Source organism: Brassica oleracea, chromosome C4 (assembly GCF_000695525.1).
Source record: "Brassica oleracea var. oleracea cultivar TO1000 chromosome C4, BOL, whole genome shotgun sequence".
Taxonomy (NCBI): domain Eukaryota; kingdom Viridiplantae; phylum Streptophyta; class Magnoliopsida; order Brassicales; family Brassicaceae; genus Brassica; species Brassica oleracea.
In genome coordinates this window covers 41,529,946-41,547,904 of record NC_027751.1, presented here as the reverse complement: position 1 = coordinate 41,547,904, position 17,959 = coordinate 41,529,946, and the positions used below count along the sequence as shown (strand labels likewise).

The following is a 17,959-nucleotide window of genomic DNA, read 5'->3' as shown; positions in this document are numbered from 1 at the left end:
TGTGGTTGTTTAATATATTTTAATGATATAAAATTAAACACAAAAGAGCTAAGATACAAAAATTATTATCAAATATTTATTATTCATAATCATTGATTTTCATATATACGTTAATCATATTAGGAAATTCTGTAGCTTTTATTTAAAGAAAGTGAGAAAATATTATTTTGTACACTATTTATCAATTTAATAGTTAGTTTAATAATAAGTATATTATAAGTTAAGATGGACCAACCAATTTCTCTAAGAATTCTGAATTTCATTCTCATGGTGACGCGTGGTTACAAAATAATGTTGTAATGTTTCTCAATTAATATATAAGAGATTACTTCTTTGTTATATACTGTGTAGAATACTAATTCTGCCACTGTATTTGTTTGATCTTTCGTAAGACATGTTTTGAGTTAATTACTAGAATTTTAAATTTAGGAAATATTTTTATTATTATTTAGATTTCATGTTAAAAATGATCCTTCCCCCGTTGCATTCCACATCTTTTCTAACTGAAATTTTCTCTCTTTTTTTTTATGATTCTTCTCTATTATTTTCTTTACATTTTCATCTCAATTAATATGATGTATGTCTTTGTAAGTTGTGGTGAATGGATATTGAACATCAATAATGGCTAGATAGATGATGTTGATGAAGAAAAATATGGTAGGCTACTTGTGTTGGAAACAAATACTAAAGAAGAATTAAAGAAAATGGTTTAGATTTCTTCCTATCAACTTAATCAATCAGTCTGCCTCGATTGTTATATCCGCATCTTTCTTTCACAAATTTGTCCTATTATGATTAAATAGTAATATTGTTCACAAGCTCTTTCTTAACTGTTTGATGCAAGTTACAAGAAAAAAAAACATGTTGACCAATGATATGCTATTAAAACTAGCATTCACATTGGTGATCCATCTTGAATATGGACAAATCTGAACCAAAACCAAGAAAATGTGAAATCAAGTCCCATTATTTCATATACGACTGGACATTTTATCCGTTAAATTTGATTCGATTCGTTATTCGTCTAGATTCGATCAGAAAATTTTGGATATCCGTAAACAATTTGTATTAATCAAAATGAATGAAATATCCGTAAGTATTCGTAAATATCCGTAAATATCTATTTATTTTCTGGATATCCGTATTTTTCAAAACAAAACAAATCGAAAAAATAGATATCCGTGATATACGAAGCAAATCACAAATACCTCTAAAACCCTGGATATTTGACCGTGCCCACCTCTAATTTCATATACACACATAAGTGTTTACGAAAGTCACAAGAAAATAGCTACAAGTGTAGGTGTTGGTTCTCCTGATCAGAAAGCAATGGAAATTAGACATATACAACTCAGGAACAATATTATGTTCACTGACTGAAGCAAAATAATTCTAATTTTGATGTATTTATGCAAGTTTGACTATGTATCTTTTCATAGCTCATTATTTCAGCTGGTCCTAGTTCTTCTTGGTGATAATGACTTAATTAGCAAGGTTCATGTTAGAAGATCCACTTGGACGATTTACGTTATATGCATGTGCGTGTCGTGACAGTTGAGAATTGTGAGAGAGTTCATGTGGCTGCAGTTACCAAACGAATCTTCATTGCCAATTCTCGAGAATGTGTGTTCCAAATAGTAAAATTGTAGATCCGTCAAAACAAGATCCATATATCCTGATTTTCAGTTCCAGATATTTGGATTGAAATCCAAATATTTTAAATATATTACTTTTATTTTTATTAATAAATGTTTTAATATATTAATATTTATACATTAACTGTAATTTTATTAATTTTATTAATTTTTACTTTTACGAATCCGATATGGATCGAGATATCTGTGAATATTTTAATATCTCGACGGATATCTGGAAGCAACAGATCGAGATATGGATTGTAACACCCCCGATCCGGATTAAATTAAAGTTAATGAGTTTGCCGTGCACCAATCAAACAAGAACATGCACGGTGAACTAAATAACTTTAACCAGATCGAAGATGCAACTACATGTTCCCAAACATTCGACCTGAGGTTCCCATATCATATCCGAAATCCCGAAGGTTAAATGCCCAAGAACAGGATTCCTAGCGGTTCCAAGTTAAGGCTTTGCAACCCGAGTTTGAAACCGTTAGTTAGTTCGTCCCGGACTAGGACTAATATCATATGGAAACCAAAACAATTTCACAATCCTTTATTATTCATGTAATACTTTGAAATACATCCAGACGATATCAATAGATCCGGCCGGTAATTGTAAAACATAAATATTACAATACATACTTATTTGCAAAAGGCACAAACACTACGCCAGCAGCACTGCTCCTTCGCAACCCAAGATACCCCTACAGTTACCTGTAAAACAAAGAGTCTAGTGAGCAACTAATTTACTCAGTGAGTCAGGGTTCCCTAACAATTAAATCATCCCCCCAATGCATCAATTATCAAGCCATAAAGATCAATTATTTCTAGCAATAAGCAATGCAAAATTGAAAGCAATCAAGTAATCCATGCATCCACCCTTCACGGGTGGTTAGATCATTATCGATCGTCGAGGACTGCCTCTCGCCATTGGTTCCTATCTCGATACAAAGTCCATAACACACCCCTTCTTGTGCCCATTGACTCTAAACACAAAGTCTAAAAAGCAGATGGCCTGGATAACACACTTGCCGCATCGTCATGCAGCTACGCGGTCGAGGGTAGCTAGCCCTATCACACGTGTCTTCGCATCCTGCCCGGAACTAATTTTGGTAAGGCCTCAGACAAGGCACCGACCTCGAGTGGACACCAATGACTCTCACGACACTCCACCCGAGTGTCGGACCCTCACGGACCAAGTCCGTGGATTTACGGGTTTCCCCGTTATAGTATGATCAAACATGTTATACCTTCCGAGCCGAGGCCCTAACGATATAAAGCAATCAAACAAGTATATCCAACACAATATCATTATATCACAAACATGTTATACCCCCGAGCCGAGGCCCGAACGATATAACTCAATATCTTTCACAAGCATCAATCATTATCATATCATTATATATCTAAACGTTCAACCTAGCAATGCATCAACCAATACTCTTGTTCTGCAGGCGCTAACCGCACACACAATGATCATAACCCATAACCGAGACTCACCTGGGTGTGGTTTAGCCTTATCACGATATCCTTATCGGATTTTATTACCTCTATATCGCGGCCGACACAACTTAGAGCTTCTATCAAATTAATCCTACAATAAAAGGATTCACAATGTTCCGTTAGTCGGAACCAGGATATAAACCTGAATCTAAACAAAGAACTAAAAACTAAATTTAGAAGAAAAACTAAAGACCAGAAGGTTTACCTTAAGGTTTGGGTGCTCTCAAGTTCTGTCGGGTTTCATATTGTCGAGTTTTTAGTGTGGGAACTAAACTAAGGGGTTTGGAGGTATTTATAGGTGATGGGAATGACTAAGGGGAGCTTAAGGTCGTGGGTAAGCAAGCAGGAGCTGTTCTGGCTGCCCCATGCAACCAATTGGAGAGAGGTTAGTGTGCAGCCACGATTATGTCCAATAAAAATCAGATTTGTGGCCAGCCACCAAATCAGCCAATAGGAAAGAAACATGAGCTGTTTGGACCACGTCCAATCAATAAGAGACATATTACCAGCTTCTGGAAGGATTAAATCAAGCTGCTGAATCCTCCAGCAGCTCCCGGACACACCCGATACACCGTAAACGGACCCAAACGAGCCATATTTAATTATGAACGCCTAGTTGTCTCATCTGGATTGATGAAGATGTTTCTCATTGGCCAAAACCTTTTTTTTCCAGACCTAAATTCTTCTAAAATATTTATAAGGTCATTCCTATTCTAAAAACTTAAAAAAAATTTACGAGATTTCTAGAACGATCTAAGCCGAACCGCGAGTGTTTCTAACCTGCTAAATTTTTCAAAGAATCTTCATATGCGATTATTTCTTACAAACTTCAACTTCAAATGGAAGCACCTCTTGAGCAGCTTAACATCACTTGGCCTTCCATAACATGATATTCAGTTGTTCTCTCGAGATCACTTGCGGTCTTTCCAATCTAGTGTTTTGCAATCATTTCTGAACTATCGAAGAAACAGTTTCTCGACAAATGCAACTGATAGTCTGACTGATTCGATGTGTAATCTGGCAACCACTAATTTTCTAAGTCCTTTGTCCTTTGGCCTTAGACTTCTCATTCTCAAACACTCCCATTTCTATTTGTGGCTTCCCAGTGTTTAAATTTCTGAAACCTTAATGTTCTTCTGGGCATTCAAGTTCATGCACTATTTCCATGTGTCAAACTCATTCCAAAGATTTACCAAAATTTATTCACCCGTTGGAATCATGGTTGCTCATCAAAACCATTTAGGCTCGAATTTCCTTATTTTTTCCGTCCATTGACCATTTCCGTGGTTATACATCGGCCATTTTCTCTTCCACCATTTTTTGGCTTCGTCCATTGAGAGTTATTACACGGATAGTGAAATCATGGAGCCACATAGGACCGCAAGGTGGACAATGCATGATAGCTCATGCCATGAGTGGAGAGTCTAGGGAGGTTTGATGTTGTGTAAGCTACGGTGTTGAATGTGTGAATATATTGAAAACGCTGTTTGATTGCAGCTTATCAGTTCTTGTTCTTGCATGGAGTTGTATTGTGGTTCATAGGATGGGGCTGGTTTAGAGATCTCACTGGATAATCCAAATTACTCATTCCCTCAATTGTAAATAGAAGTTGTGGTTGAGTTGGTGGATTTAAACAAAATGAAGTGTTCTTTGAATTCATGGACCAAAGAGAGGACATAGTGGCTTGCCTTTAGGTGAATACATATGGTTTAACACCATCTAGCATGATATTCAGGGAGGTGTAATACCCCAAGTTTGTGTTAGTAGTATAGGTAGAAAGAGCTTAGAAGAATTAATTTGGCTACCTATGACACAAAAGTATACTTACCTTTTCGATTAACCATCCAAAGACAACTCATGAGTTAAGTGTGATTAAGCTAAACAATCAAAGAATGTATGACCTATCAGGAAGCTTGTGCAAGATGGTCAATCTTGGTACCGTGTGAGTGAGGACAAACATGGTAAACGGTCATCTCGTAGGGTCTGTATATCATATCTATTGAGCTTTCTAATAACATACTGGACGTCGAACAAGGATAAGGCTCATGCGTCAAGATTAGGTGTGGGGCTCATGAACGTTTCCTGCTCGAGGCATTACAAATTGTTTTGTCTTGTTACAAAATCGTTATATTAAATCTATCAAATCTTTCCAATAATATACCGTGCGTCAACGAGGATGAGCCTCATGGGTCGAGATTGGCCGTGTGGCACTCAACGAACATTGATGGTCGGGACATTACTAGGTTAGATGTGAACACTTTTGTCTCTATTTATGCTTCCTCTCAACGGTCCGGCCTAATTCCATTTGGCGCCTAAAGCCGAAAGCTATATAAACTGATGAAGCGGAAGCTTTATTGGATAGAACTAGAGGTCTGTTGATTCTGAGAATACCTGGAAAACTAGAATAATACAATGATCTTATTTAGTCTAAGAATACATAAGATCAATGTCTTCTTAAATTCGTTGAGATCACCAATGATCTACCAAAAACAAAGAATAAATAGAAAACTCTTAACTTTTATTTATCAAATCAAAAACTGAATACAAACTTAAGCCTAGACGGCTATATATAAAAACACCATAAAACCTTAAAATAATAAATATAATTATCTAAATAATTAATAAACTAAATAATAAATATTTGGAAATACCCAAATATTTATCTCCATCATAAACCCATATATAAAAAATAATGTGGGTAAAAATATATAGCAGGTGAGAATCGAAATAACACTCCACATGTTGATTGGTTCAAACCACTAAACCACTGTCAGATTTAACAAATTTACTACCCCATAAATACATAAGATATTGTGGCACCTAAAACAAGGGTTTTACCCGTTTTAACCCAGAACCGGCCCTGCCTCTCAAACTCGTACCATAAATGTACGCTTAGATCTAAATTCCTAATTTATTTTTTCTATTTCTTACTGTTGACTGATTTTTGTTTTCCTCCGAGGGTTATAGGAAATGAATAAGATTTGTTTGTTTTCCTCTGAGGATTGCTTTATAGAGATGAATAAGCGATCTAGCTGCTATTGGTTTACATATACCATAACTGACTGCTTCATAATTAAAACCATTTTACAACTTAATTATGTTTTCTCCATCATTCGGCAGTGTTATCAGTAGAGAATTAACACGAACTTGGCTTCAGCATAAAGCTCACCAAGTTACTTTAGTTTGATCTTCTCATCAGTAATTTACATACCCTAACAAACTCTCAAGTTCTCATTAGAATGCAATGATAATCCAGAAATGTACAACACTTCAAAATTCTTGCAACCTAATCAATGCCGAAACAAAAATTAAAACTGAAGCATCATGCCATGAAATGAAAGAAAGAATTGATGAAAATCCGAGGGGAGAAAGCTTTTCTTTAAACTCAGCAAAATGTATGAATTTGTAAGTTTCTTCCAGGGAGTAGATCATAAAGATTAATGGTGTGTTTTTTTTTCTGTGTCGATTCAATGTTGGTTGCTGCAAGCCTGCAACTAAGCAACCTTCTTGGGTCTACCAACAGAAGGTGTAACATTTTCATCTTTCTTAGAACCTGAAGCTTCGGGTTTTCTGGCCCAAGCAGGAGCTCGATCTGGCTCATACCTGTAATCATAAAACAGTTCTTCTCCAGCCAATATCCTCTCCTTTGCAAAAATACCCACTCTATGATCTCCAGCAACCATAATGACCTTAACAAAGATAAAGAGAGTCTCCAGTAAGATTATGAACCCATCATGCCAAAACCAAACCGTGTCTTTTCACTTGCAATTTTTTTTACCTTTGCGTAACAATTAGGTTCAGGGGAATGATTGGCAAATTTCAGTTTGTCTCCTTTCCTATAAGCATCGAGCACAAACTGCAAGCAAATCCAAAAAAACGTTATGTGGTTTATGGCAGAGTTAGTTTTGAAGACACAACCTAGAGAGAGAGAGACGTGCCTGATCATTTAGATTGAAGAGAAAAGAGGAATTCTCGCGATCATATATCTTCCCTCGTTTATCTGCTTCTTTATGTGATATCAGCTCTCCTGTGTATTCCCCGAGATATTCGTGCTTACTTACACTGTTCTGTAAAAAGAAACAAGATATGTTCTTAAACAAGTCCAAACTCCAAACATAGTTCCATCTCAAGATGACTTCTATTCTATATGACAAGTTTTTCATCTAATTTACCTTTAAGAAAGCTCCCCAACCAGAAACATCAGATATTCCAAGTAGAACCTGAATTCACAAATAAAGAAGCAGCAAACTTTGGTATTTTATCTTTGATCTTCAATCATTTGATTGCTCCTCCTAGTTATGCAATTGCAGTGTAATAGATTATAAAGTCAACTAAAGCAAAGTATTTACCCTTTGTTGTTGCTTCAGGAGTAATTTCATATTCCTGCACTCATAATTATCGCCTCTTTGGCTAGGGACCCCAAGCGTACCATCCCCACCACTGCATATTCAGGTTTATTTAGACACAGTATTAGCGCATATCCAGAAAATAGCGATGTGTTGTTGATCCTTTTCTAAGCAACCAATCAGTACACAAAACCAAAGCGTAAACATTTGCATCGCCAATAGACTTACATGACCCAGCAATTCCTACAAACATCAGGATCACATTCCCGATCTGCAGCAAAGCACGGACATTGACGGCTCCGACACTGGCTTTTGGCACAATGACAACCTCTAAACCTGTTCTTGCAGCTCTTTGGGCAACTACACAGGAAACAGAGGATGTCGGTGATGAAACTCACGGCTGAGAAATATATATATATATATGTGGATGATCTTAGATTAACATTTACCCGCAGTACTTCTCGCAGCAAGTTCCGTTTAGCAAACAAGTACATTCCTTCCCGCAAGCAGTTTTGCAGTTGCATGGATTGAATTGACGGCACGGCTGGTCTTTCTTATCAGTACTCTTTTTCCTAATTGAATGATATGCAGCAGACTTCCAAGTATACTTCAACCGGCGCACTTTGCCTCTTCTACGTAGAAATCTTGACCTTCTCCGCACTTGGTTATTAGTCTGGTTCGTCCAACAACTAAATTATTAGTTCTGACGAGAAATAACTGCACTATAATAGGAATATATGTACAAAATATAAGCATTATACCATATTTCCATTGATATCGAACTTGGAAGAGCCATCGGGATTCAATGCATCACCTCCAAAGAGGGAAGCTTTGTTCTCCGAGCAAGTCATGTATTGGAAGACCTCCCAACACGACTTCAGACCACACAGAAGGTTCCTAGCAATCATGCAGCTACGAAGAAACAAATAATTAATAATTACTATATCCCACCAGATTGAGAAACCTGGCACGGAATGACAGTTTAGCAGTAGCTAAATGCATCTGTTACTCACCTATTCATTCCGAAAATCTCAACACCTTTTTGGAAAAGGCTTTTCTCAAGTGGTCTCCACGATTTATCTTCAGACAGTCCTCCTGGACATACATTTTCACCCACAAACTCTTCTTTCCTTAAACTTCCATCGCTACACGGTTCAGATGCAACAGCATTTAACTGTGAAACAGGATCGTCACCCTTCACAGAATTCTTGGAGTCTTCTACAGGAGTGTCATTCTTTCTTGAATTCTTAGAGCTCCCAGATTTTACATGCTTCTGAGAAGAGGATGTAGCATCTTCATTATCTTTATGTTTTGCATCGCTTGCTGAACGACTCCCGGTGGCGATGGAATCAGTATCGGAAGCTTCTGACTTCTTTTGCCTCTTTTGAGTCCTACGAGAAACTCGCTCAGCAACTCGGTTGTTGTTCCTCTTACGACCTCCACGTCTCCCACTAGCTTTCACCTTTGATGACGATGAAACTTTCTCAGGATTGGTATCCTGCTGAACGCCGTTCTCTGAGTCACTTGTTTCCGGCGTGCATTTTTCATTAGACGACGCGCTTTCGCTAGGGAAGGTTTTTGTTTTTTTCCTACTAAGTTTGCCGGAGAACTTGGAAGTGGTTTTAGTACCCGCACCATCTGATGAAGTGCCAGTTTTATCTTCAGTGGTGCCATTTGCTGGAATTCTATTAGATTTGAGAAGCTGAACGATTGAAAACAATGATTTTCATCAAGTCAGCCTTTCTAGGAGATGAGATTAGCTACGTGGATAACGCAAATTTACCGTTTTATAGCAGTTTGCGCCACAGGTTAGATTTTCATCCACAGGAGTAGTCCATGGAGCTGGTTTCTCAGCCTAAACATCCACAAAATACAAATAAGAAACAATAGTTATAAATAAAAATTAATCATTTGGCACTAACTCACAGGAAATATAAGATCCTGCGAACACCCGTGCAGCCGGCAATCAAACACCTGCATAGACGCATAACAGTGTTAAAAGGAGACAAATTCTTGCTAAGGCATCAAAGTTATAACCACTCCAGAAGTTAGCCGGACTAACAAGGCATCGACGGCAGAACAGGTTGTCGAAAGAATCCAATGCTCCATCCATATCTTTGTTAAGAAGAGAACTCTCTGCTTGATTATCGCCACTCTCTGATACTTCTTTTTCCTTCATAAGCACTTCATATCTTGCCTGTATAAGATGTTCGGTGTTCATATCTCTGCAAAAAGCCAATTGGGAAAAGGCTGGAAGAAAACTAAATGGATTTTTTTAAACGATGCATCAACTCACTCTGTTGTCAAATCCTACAATTAAGTATGCCATGGATTCTAAAAGAAAATAGGACGTGATAGTTCATACCAGGAATAGACAGGGAAAAGCTGCTGATACCTTTATTTCACTAGAGCTTCTGGACAAGAAATTTGCTAGTTCCTCCAAGACAGAGTCTGAAAGACCTAGTTGGTCAAGGGTCATGCTGAAGAAATGAAAGAATATAAGTGAGCGTGAAAATGTATAACAATGAACATAACATCAAGAGGTTCACATTGAGCGATTAAAATTCAAGTACACAGCAATCACGAACGATAAGACTGATGCTATTTTTTATTCTATATACTAACCGAATAATAAAATCTTCAGGCTCCACAAAAGCTCTTTTTTCATCTTCCTCGTCAATTGCCTCCTCTTCACTATCACTGCAAATGAGTGCTTCCCCGCCGGTTTGGTCATAATAGATTCTCCTTCGACCCACTACAGACTGGTCTTCAGTCATTCTTTGATTCCTGCATCATTTTCAGCAGTGATAAGATAAACAACAAGGGCTTGTGTGTCAAGTACTCTTGTCAAAATACCTATCCAGAAAAACCCATGTGGTATAAGGCGACAAACGTTTAACATCAGGCATTTTGATTGGGCGCAAGGAAATCTTAACAGGGACACTGGACCCTTGAACCATGGTTGTTGAACTGGCATTCCCATCTTCTAAGAAGCTGCTATGGTTGTTGCTCTTATCAGCATCACTTGCATTGAGTCCGCTTTTCATACCAGGCGAATCTCTTTGCCTCTTAACCAAGAGATCACTACCGTCTTTATAGCTACCGCCTCCTCTTTCCATACACGACCTCATAGTGGATTGAGTAATGCCACGCACATTCTTCTTGTTCTCATCAATCCTTTTCTGGTCAAAACGAATCAAGCAATCAGTAATAGAGAACCACAACAAAACATACAAATGAAAGCAAGATTAGACCTTAATTGAGATACACCGATCAGCTGCAAGCTTCTTCTTAAGCGAATCTATGACTGCTGCAACTTCCTTAGACGCTGGAGCTCTCTTCTCCGCCTGAGATGTCTACAAATGTTACAGATAACTCTGAGAGATGGAATCTGACAATCAAATGCAATCTCATCAATGCAGCAATCTCTAGATCCAAGTAGAAGCAAACACAAGCAATTTCGATTTGGTTATCTCACAGTCAAACACACAAGCAAAGAATAGTCAATGCCTCAAATAGCGAGAAAGAGAGAGAGAGAAGATGCACCGTAGAGTGCTTGTGCGGGTCCGATCTGGTGGCGGAAGAAGAAGGCGAAGCTCCCGACGCCATTGTCGAGGAGCCAGATCGGAACCGAGGAAAATGCGGGTTCGGGTCAGGATCCGAGAGGAGGAACTTGGCGCGGGTCGTATAAACCCTAAGGAAGATTATCTTCGATTTTTATTTTTTTTTATCTTCTTGTTCGGATTAGAAAAATTAGATTGAAATTGTTTCAGATGCTTTTAGAGAACATTATTAATAGTTGTTTTGAATCGGGAAGCGTGTATATTATAAACTTTTTTTTTATGTTTGATTTAAAAATAAATAAATAAAATATAGTTGGTGGGAAAATAGTGACGTGGCAGGTCGATTTGAAATATTTACTGTACATCAGGTAAGTGGCTCTCCGGCGACGGGACGGTGTTGATTTCTAACAAGAAAGAAAGAAGCATAACCTCTTTTAAGTTGCTGGGCTCAGATCTTTCATGGGCTTTTAAAATCCTACTTTCTAGGCTTTATTCTAGGCCCACATTTTTCATTCTGCATGTATGTTTCATCAAGGACAATCATAGATAAAGCTCAGCCTCCTAAACATTTGACTCAATTTCTCCAGCGTATTCAAAGATAGAGATGTAGATAAATATCCCAAGCAGTTTTGGGACCACAATCCATAGTCCCCCGACCCAAAACTACAGCATGTAATATTTGTTTCGTCTCAGCTTCATCTCAGTGGTCACTCGCACAATATCATATTGACTTGGCGTATTCAACAGAAGTCACTTGGGTCTACTTTGTGACTTGGTATGAAGCAAGGTTTGTTACCTCTTACAATTCCATTGGTGAAGACGGGCAGATCCAGAGATAAAATTAATTACTCGGTGCACTAAAGATAACATTTCCTAAATTTCTAACACTTTATGTACTTGTTACACTAATTTTTTTTTAAACGAAAAAATAATGGGTGCACTAAAGATAACATTTCCTAAATTTCTAACACTTTATTGTACTTGTTACACTATTTTTTTTTAAATGAAAAAATAATGGGTGCACATACAGTTAGTGCTTACTACTTGGCTTCGCCCAAGATGAGCCCGGGGTATGATAAACCCCTGCCAAAGATAGATACATTGGATCAAAAGATTACTTAATTGTATCTTTTATACATATGCTGCCAAAAATTCTATGAAAATGACAGTTTAGTTTGCATAATACGAGGAACAAAAAAAGAAACATATGATCAAATGGATTAGATGACATTATTATAACATCTTCTTAGGTGGCAAATGGATTAGGAAGCTTGATGGTCTTACTTTTCTTTTTCCTCCCCAACAGCTTTCTCCACAGGCTCTTACCTCCGCTGCTCTTTTTCTGAGGGACAACGGCGAAGCAATTTGATTCAGAGCCTTTGCTTTTCTTGTCTGAGAGAAGAATCTGTTCCAATGCTTCAATGGTTTCGTTGTAAACAGAACTGCCTCCCTTTCCCATTTTATCTACTGCTTGAGGTTTCTTCTCCTCCTCCTTGGATTCTCCATTGTCCTGATCCTCTGCCTTCATCTGATCCAGAAGAGATGATCTTTGAGTGGTCAATCTCTTCTCTGGCTTTGTCTCAGTAGCAAGGTCAGGTGTGAGGTTGTCTGGAAGTAAAGATGTTTCTTTTGAGTTAGTCAATGCTTTAAGCTGCTTCCCGAGATTTAGAATCGTCTCTTGACACTCTGCTAACTTCTCAGAAGCAGCAGTGATCTCCAGTTCCTGAATCATCAAAGACAATCAAACCTCTCATTTGTCAAAAATGTAAGAGAATCTGAGATCTTGTGCTGATTACTTACAGTTCGCATGGTTTGTTTTTCCTCCAGCTTGAGCTCGTTCGCTGAAACACTGGAACAAGAGGATACATCAGAGCTATGATTGATCAAATTCTTCAAACCATTCAGACTTACCTTGCTGTCTTGTCCTTTGCCTCTTCTTCAATCAACGGATCATCTGTCTTCTTAAGTTCATCTGCTTCCGAGATCAGACCAAGTAGTCCAATATCAACTTCACTTCCACTCCGTGACTCGTCCCATTCAAACTGCTTCTTGATCTCTTCTCTCATGCTTGAAACATCTTGTAGAGAGAAACAATGGTTCACCATCCATTCCACTACAGAGCTTAACTCTTCCGCAAACTTCTTAATGTCTGCTTTTCTGTCTATTAGATCATAACAAGTCTGGAGAAACCGCTGCAATACAATACTCAGCTCTGTAGTTTTCCATTGCAAGACACGAGCAGTGTAGCCAGAAAGCCTTTCTGATTCTCCCTTTGAGACATGCCTCTCATCTTTTAAGCTCATTCCTTCGATAACTTCAACAATTCTTCGAATTGATTTGCTGATCTCACACTCTGTCTCTGGTGCACCCTCCACACCTGATAGAGCTTGTCTGATCTCTTCAAGTACTTCATCAGTGTTCCTCTGCGTAACACGCTTATGTTCCATGATCGCTTTCAAGACAGTATGAAGAGATTGCGGTAGCTTGCTCGTTGAATCTGACTTGATATCTTCATTAGATTCGTTCTCCACCGGACCAGTAGCTGAAATGGAATCAGAAGAGAAGATAGGAGAACTTCCAGGTACTGTAACCATTGCAAGCTTCTCCATTTCAGCAAAGTCATCCATTAGTTTCATCTCTGAAGCTTTAGGAGTTCTAACCAAACTCGAACCCCTTTGCTTCTTGTTCTTCACATTCTCCACCTCTGAAAGCAAAGCAGAAGCCCAAGAATCAGAACAGCTAACTTTATCATCACTCTCAAACTCTGATAACGATGCTAGAGAGACTTCGTGTGAGACATTGCTGCTCCTGCTTGGCTCAGCGTTTGTTGTTCCTTTAGAAGATTCCTCGAATTCTAGTAATCTAGAAGCTGTCCGAGAATACATACTTCTTGAGAACTGAAGCTCGTTGACTTTCTTGTTCAAAGCATCTCTCAATGTCTTGTTCTCTTCCTCCAGTAAGCATAACTGCTCAGTGAGGTTACTGATCATTGCGCCGTTAGTGCTTCCTCCATTGACTCTTACCCTTCCCAGCATCTCTACTTCACTCCTCATCTTGGACATAGCGGCGGGTCCTGGCAACCGTTTCCTGACGAGCACACGCAGCCTCTGACACTCTTGTTCTAGCTTTGCAACTTTCTTCACATTCTCCAAGTGAAGTTTATGAGATGCTTCAGCGGTTCGACGGCTAAACTCTCTCTCTTCGTTCCGAAGCTCGAGCTCTTTCTCCACCACTCTGACTTCGTATCTCAGCGTAACGTTTTCTTTCTCCTTTGACTCTAAACTGCTCACCAACGCATTGTTATCAGCGCGGATGCGTTCTCTCTCTGTGATTAGATCTTCAACGGTTTTGTTCTTTGCTAACAAAGCCTTGGAGAGCTGAGTGTTCACCCCTTCTGCTTCTGCAAGGTTCTTGCTAGTGTCTGCCAGTTCCGTCTTTATAACCATCAATCTTCGCTCGTGTTCCTGTGATGCTTTGGTTAAAGCATCGTGCATCCTTCGCTCCTGCTCGTCCCGGACAAAGCGAAGCTGCTGCATACATTCTTTTAGACCTGCATCAGTGTGAGCGGACCTCTCGTCGCTCACGTGTTTCTCATTCAACGCTTCTTCTAGCTTCTTCTTGAGAGATGCTGATTCAGATTTTGTATTCTCCCAACCTGGTAACACAAATACGAATGTATAAAAATAAGGTATGTAGATTGGATTCAGAACAGCTTAAGATTCAGTGAAGTTACCAACTATTGCTTCTTGTGTCTCAGTTTTATGCTTATTGCTCTCAGCTTCGACAGAGGTAAGCTTATCATTTAGACTTTTAAGGCGATTCTCCAGCTCTATGTTGTCAGCAAGAAGCTTCTCAATCTAGTTTTAAGAACAATCAAGCTCATGATCAGAAAATACTACAAAGATTATTGCTGAGACAAAACATAAGAAGATTCTTAATCAAAGTTGTTTCAAATTTACATTAAATCTTAGCAAAAAGCTTGGAGGGCTTTACAAAGACCATCAAGAAGGATAATAAAAAATCTAGTGGGACAGATCACACTAAGTACTAACAGTAGAAACATCTCTCTAGAAGATAAATAAATGAGCAAAGAAGATCCATTTTCCAACCTAACAAGAAAACATAAATGTGATCATCAAATATAACACTTACCTCTCCGTTGCTTTCAACAACTATTTTCTCCATTGATTTCTTCTTCCAAGGCCATGCTTTATGATCCATCTCTTACCTCCCACGAGCCACACACCTACTCTTGAATCCTTTACAATATCCTATAACACATAATAAAAAAGGACTTCTAGAAACCCATTTGCATAATAAAACTCAAGCAGAAAAAACAAAGTCCAGATTGGGAGTTAAGAACAAAACAAAACCCCAAATTAGAAAATAAAGATTAAAGCTCAAGCTAAGCTAAATCAATGGCTTCTACATGCACTACCTACGCTAGAAAAACAAGACAGTTAATAAAGGTGAAGACTTTAATAGAAACACATGACTGAATCACATAAAGTAAAGATCTTTTTTAGCCACATTTAGAAGATTTGAAGAAAGCCCATGAAGAAAAAAAAAACAAAACTTTCCTCAACTTAAAGGGAAGTACAACACTGCTCCGATCGTCTCGAGGAAACTAACAACAGAGAAGACAAAGGAAGAAGCAAGAGAGTGAAGAATATAGAGACAGGTGAGAAGGGTTAAGGAAGAAAAGGGACTGTTTGGCAAAGTTTAAGATTACTCCAAAACAACTCTAGAGATGGGGAGAGAGAGACTGTAGAGTGAGACAGGATGTGTCGGGTACGATCTGATCGAAGTGGGCCACGTACGCTTAATGAACGTTGGATCCTTCGAGACTAATTTAATTTTTTTATTTAATGGTAACACAAACATGTTTATCAATTTCATGAACCTTGGAAATCTAATGTTTAAAGATCTTAAGCTGAGATAGTTTATTAATTATTTCTTCTTACTTTTCTTTTTATCCAAAGAGTGATTAGTAGGAAATGCTTTTAATCATCCAGATGGACCTTGGAGTTCTAATACATTTTTAAACGTTAAGCTTATAGTTTATTAATTCTTTTTTTTAATTGAAAGAGTGATTAGTAATTAACTAATTTGTAGGAATGCTTTTTGCTTAGTGAATAATTAATTGAGTTAAGTGTGCAGTCTAATCAAATTTTTGATGTGCTTTAGTTTACCTTACCATCTCTGTCTTAAAACTTGGAGGTTGGTATCTTTCTAAATGGAAAGTAATTATAAACTAACAAATAGCTTGTCGAATAAAATAATGTCCATTTTGTTTTAAATTAACCCATCAATAAAATAGTATCTGTCACATGAATCGTATTACACAATATCAAACTGTAATATTATTATTATTATTATTATTATTAATATTATTATTATATTATCATCATTATTATTATTATGATTATGATTATCATTATTATTATTATTATTATTATCATCATCATCATCTTGTGTTCATCTTTTATATATATTTAATATTTATTTGAGTATTATTGGACTGGTCACCAAAATCCATAGATTGATAACTTTTGTTTGGAGCTTCATCAATTGAACTTTTCAAAGATTGTTTGGACACGGTTAGATCATAGAACTACTGTGGTTAATGTTATACAAAAATATACATGCTAATTAACTCCTTAATGCTTCATTTCAAAAAAAATCACCATTATCAATTAAAAAAAAACAAAATCAATTTTAATATGTAGATTATATTCGCTTTTAGAGGAGGGAGATCGCATTATTTGTTTTTCCTTTTACATATTGGCCTTAGACTGTTTTTGTAGGTTTTCCGTTTATGTAGCCAAAACAGGAGCTTAACGACTACAGTATTAATAGTCTATTGGTCGTAATATAGGCTTTACGACCAAAAAGCTTCGAAAAACGATTGGTCGTTAGAAGCTGGTCGTAAATAATTATTCGAGGCATATTGGTCGTAAAGTTACGACTAAAAACTTTAGTCGTAAAGTAGACGTAAATGTACGACTAAGTAAATTGGTCGTAAGTTCAACGTAAAAGTATTAGTCGTACATGTGACGCACATTTACGTCTTGCGAATTAGATGTATATAGGTCGTAAACTTACGACCAATTTGCTTCTATGTCGATGTTTATTAGTCGTAATATAACGACTACTTTATATCGACGTTAGATGTTCATTGGTCGTAAATTAAGCCTTTTGTATTTATTTTAGAATTTTGTATTTGATTACGAATTTAATATATTAATTAAAATCAAATATTTAAATTTATTTTTATTTTAATTTTTAAAATTTGATAAAATTAAAAGAAAATATCTAACATTCAGAAACATAATAGTATCCATAATATAAAACATTCATAATACTAATTAACTAAAACCGAAAAAACTAAGTGTTAAGGTTTATTTCGTCGAAGAGGTCGGAGCTATGCTCATCCGCAAATCGCTCTAAATCTGCATGCTCTGCCGGAGTGGGCTCGGGGACAAAGCTCGGACGTAGAGACTGCCACCTAAAGGCAAGAGTCGGGTTGATGTTTGAGATTGTCTCTATCATCAAATCGAACATATTTGCCATAAATGCAAATTTGTCCCTGTGGTCAGCTATGACTTCTTTGGCCGCAGTCAAATCCCTACGGAGAGAATATTCTTCTTCCATTCTTGCAGCGTGTTCAAATCTTGCCCTCGGGACATCGTTGACAGACCCGATCCCGATAATACGTCCCCTTTTCTTCGAGGCAACCTTCAATTCATAAATAGATATTTAATTAGTACATATGTAAAATTAACTTAAAGAATAAAAAATGTAAATAAACATATATATTTAAGAGATCAAATTTTTAACCTGCTCAAAAATTTTGTCTTGTTCGACGGTGGACAATTGGACCGGTGCACCTTCCGGATTTTGTTGC

General features: G+C 37.4%; 2 protein-coding genes across 3 annotated transcripts; both read right to left on the bottom strand.

Annotated features, from left to right (window-relative positions):
* Nucleotides 1-6,351: 6,351 nt before the first annotated feature.
* LOC106342758 (histone-lysine N-methyltransferase CLF) lies at nt 6,352-11,268 on the bottom strand. Of its 2 annotated transcripts, none has more exons than XM_013781780.1 (17): nt 11,036-11,268; nt 10,744-10,845; nt 10,346-10,671; nt 10,115-10,276; nt 9,885-9,969; nt 9,552-9,686; nt 9,416-9,463; nt 9,273-9,344; nt 8,503-9,191; nt 8,251-8,401; nt 7,939-8,162; nt 7,718-7,849; nt 7,493-7,583; nt 7,316-7,363; nt 7,082-7,210; nt 6,922-6,999; nt 6,352-6,832 (listed from the first exon to the last, which is right to left on the bottom strand). In XM_013781780.1, the coding sequence occupies exons 1-17, from the start codon at nt 11,096-11,098 to the stop codon at nt 6,638-6,640; spliced, it is 2,730 nt and encodes a 909-aa protein (XP_013637234.1). In that variant the 5' UTR covers nt 11,099-11,268; the 3' UTR covers nt 6,352-6,637. The 2 variants fall into 2 exon arrangements, with proteins under 2 accessions (XP_013637234.1, XP_013637235.1); XM_013781781.1 differs by having other exon boundaries at nt 10,744-10,836.
* An 868-nt stretch (nt 11,269-12,136) lies between these two features.
* On the bottom strand, nt 12,137-15,825 carry LOC106342656 (filament-like plant protein 7). Its single transcript, XM_013781653.1, has 6 exons — nt 15,633-15,825; nt 15,205-15,323; nt 14,786-14,909; nt 12,964-14,707; nt 12,853-12,901; nt 12,137-12,775 (listed from the first exon to the last, which is right to left on the bottom strand). The coding sequence occupies exons 2-6, from the start codon at nt 15,271-15,273 to the stop codon at nt 12,299-12,301; spliced, it is 2,463 nt and encodes an 820-aa protein (XP_013637107.1). The 5' UTR covers nt 15,274-15,323; nt 15,633-15,825; the 3' UTR covers nt 12,137-12,298.
* Between the last annotated feature and the right edge of the window lie 2,134 nt (nt 15,826-17,959).

Coding starts and splice junctions, on each gene's coding strand:
- LOC106342758 (XM_013781780.1), bottom strand. CDS start 11,098: ATGGCGTCGGGAGCTTCGCCTTCTTCTTCCGCCACCAGATCGGACCCG. Junction 8,163..8,250: donor TCGATATCAATGGAAATATG/GTATAATGCTTA, acceptor TGGACGAACCAG/ACTAATAACCAAGTGCGGAG. Junction 7,584..7,717: donor TGTAGGAATTGCTGGGTCAT/GTAAGTCTATTG, acceptor CTGAATATGCAG/TGGTGGGGATGGTACGCTTG.
- LOC106342656 (XM_013781653.1), bottom strand. CDS start 15,273: ATGGATCATAAAGCATGGCCTTGGAAGAAGAAATCAATGGAGAAAATA. Junction 14,910..15,204: donor TTGTTGAAAGCAACGGAGAG/GTAAGTGTTATA, acceptor TCTTAAAACTAG/ATTGAGAAGCTTCTTGCTGA. Junction 12,902..12,963: donor GCAAAGGACAAGACAGCAAG/GTAAGTCTGAAT, acceptor CTCTTGTTCCAG/TGTTTCAGCGAACGAGCTCA.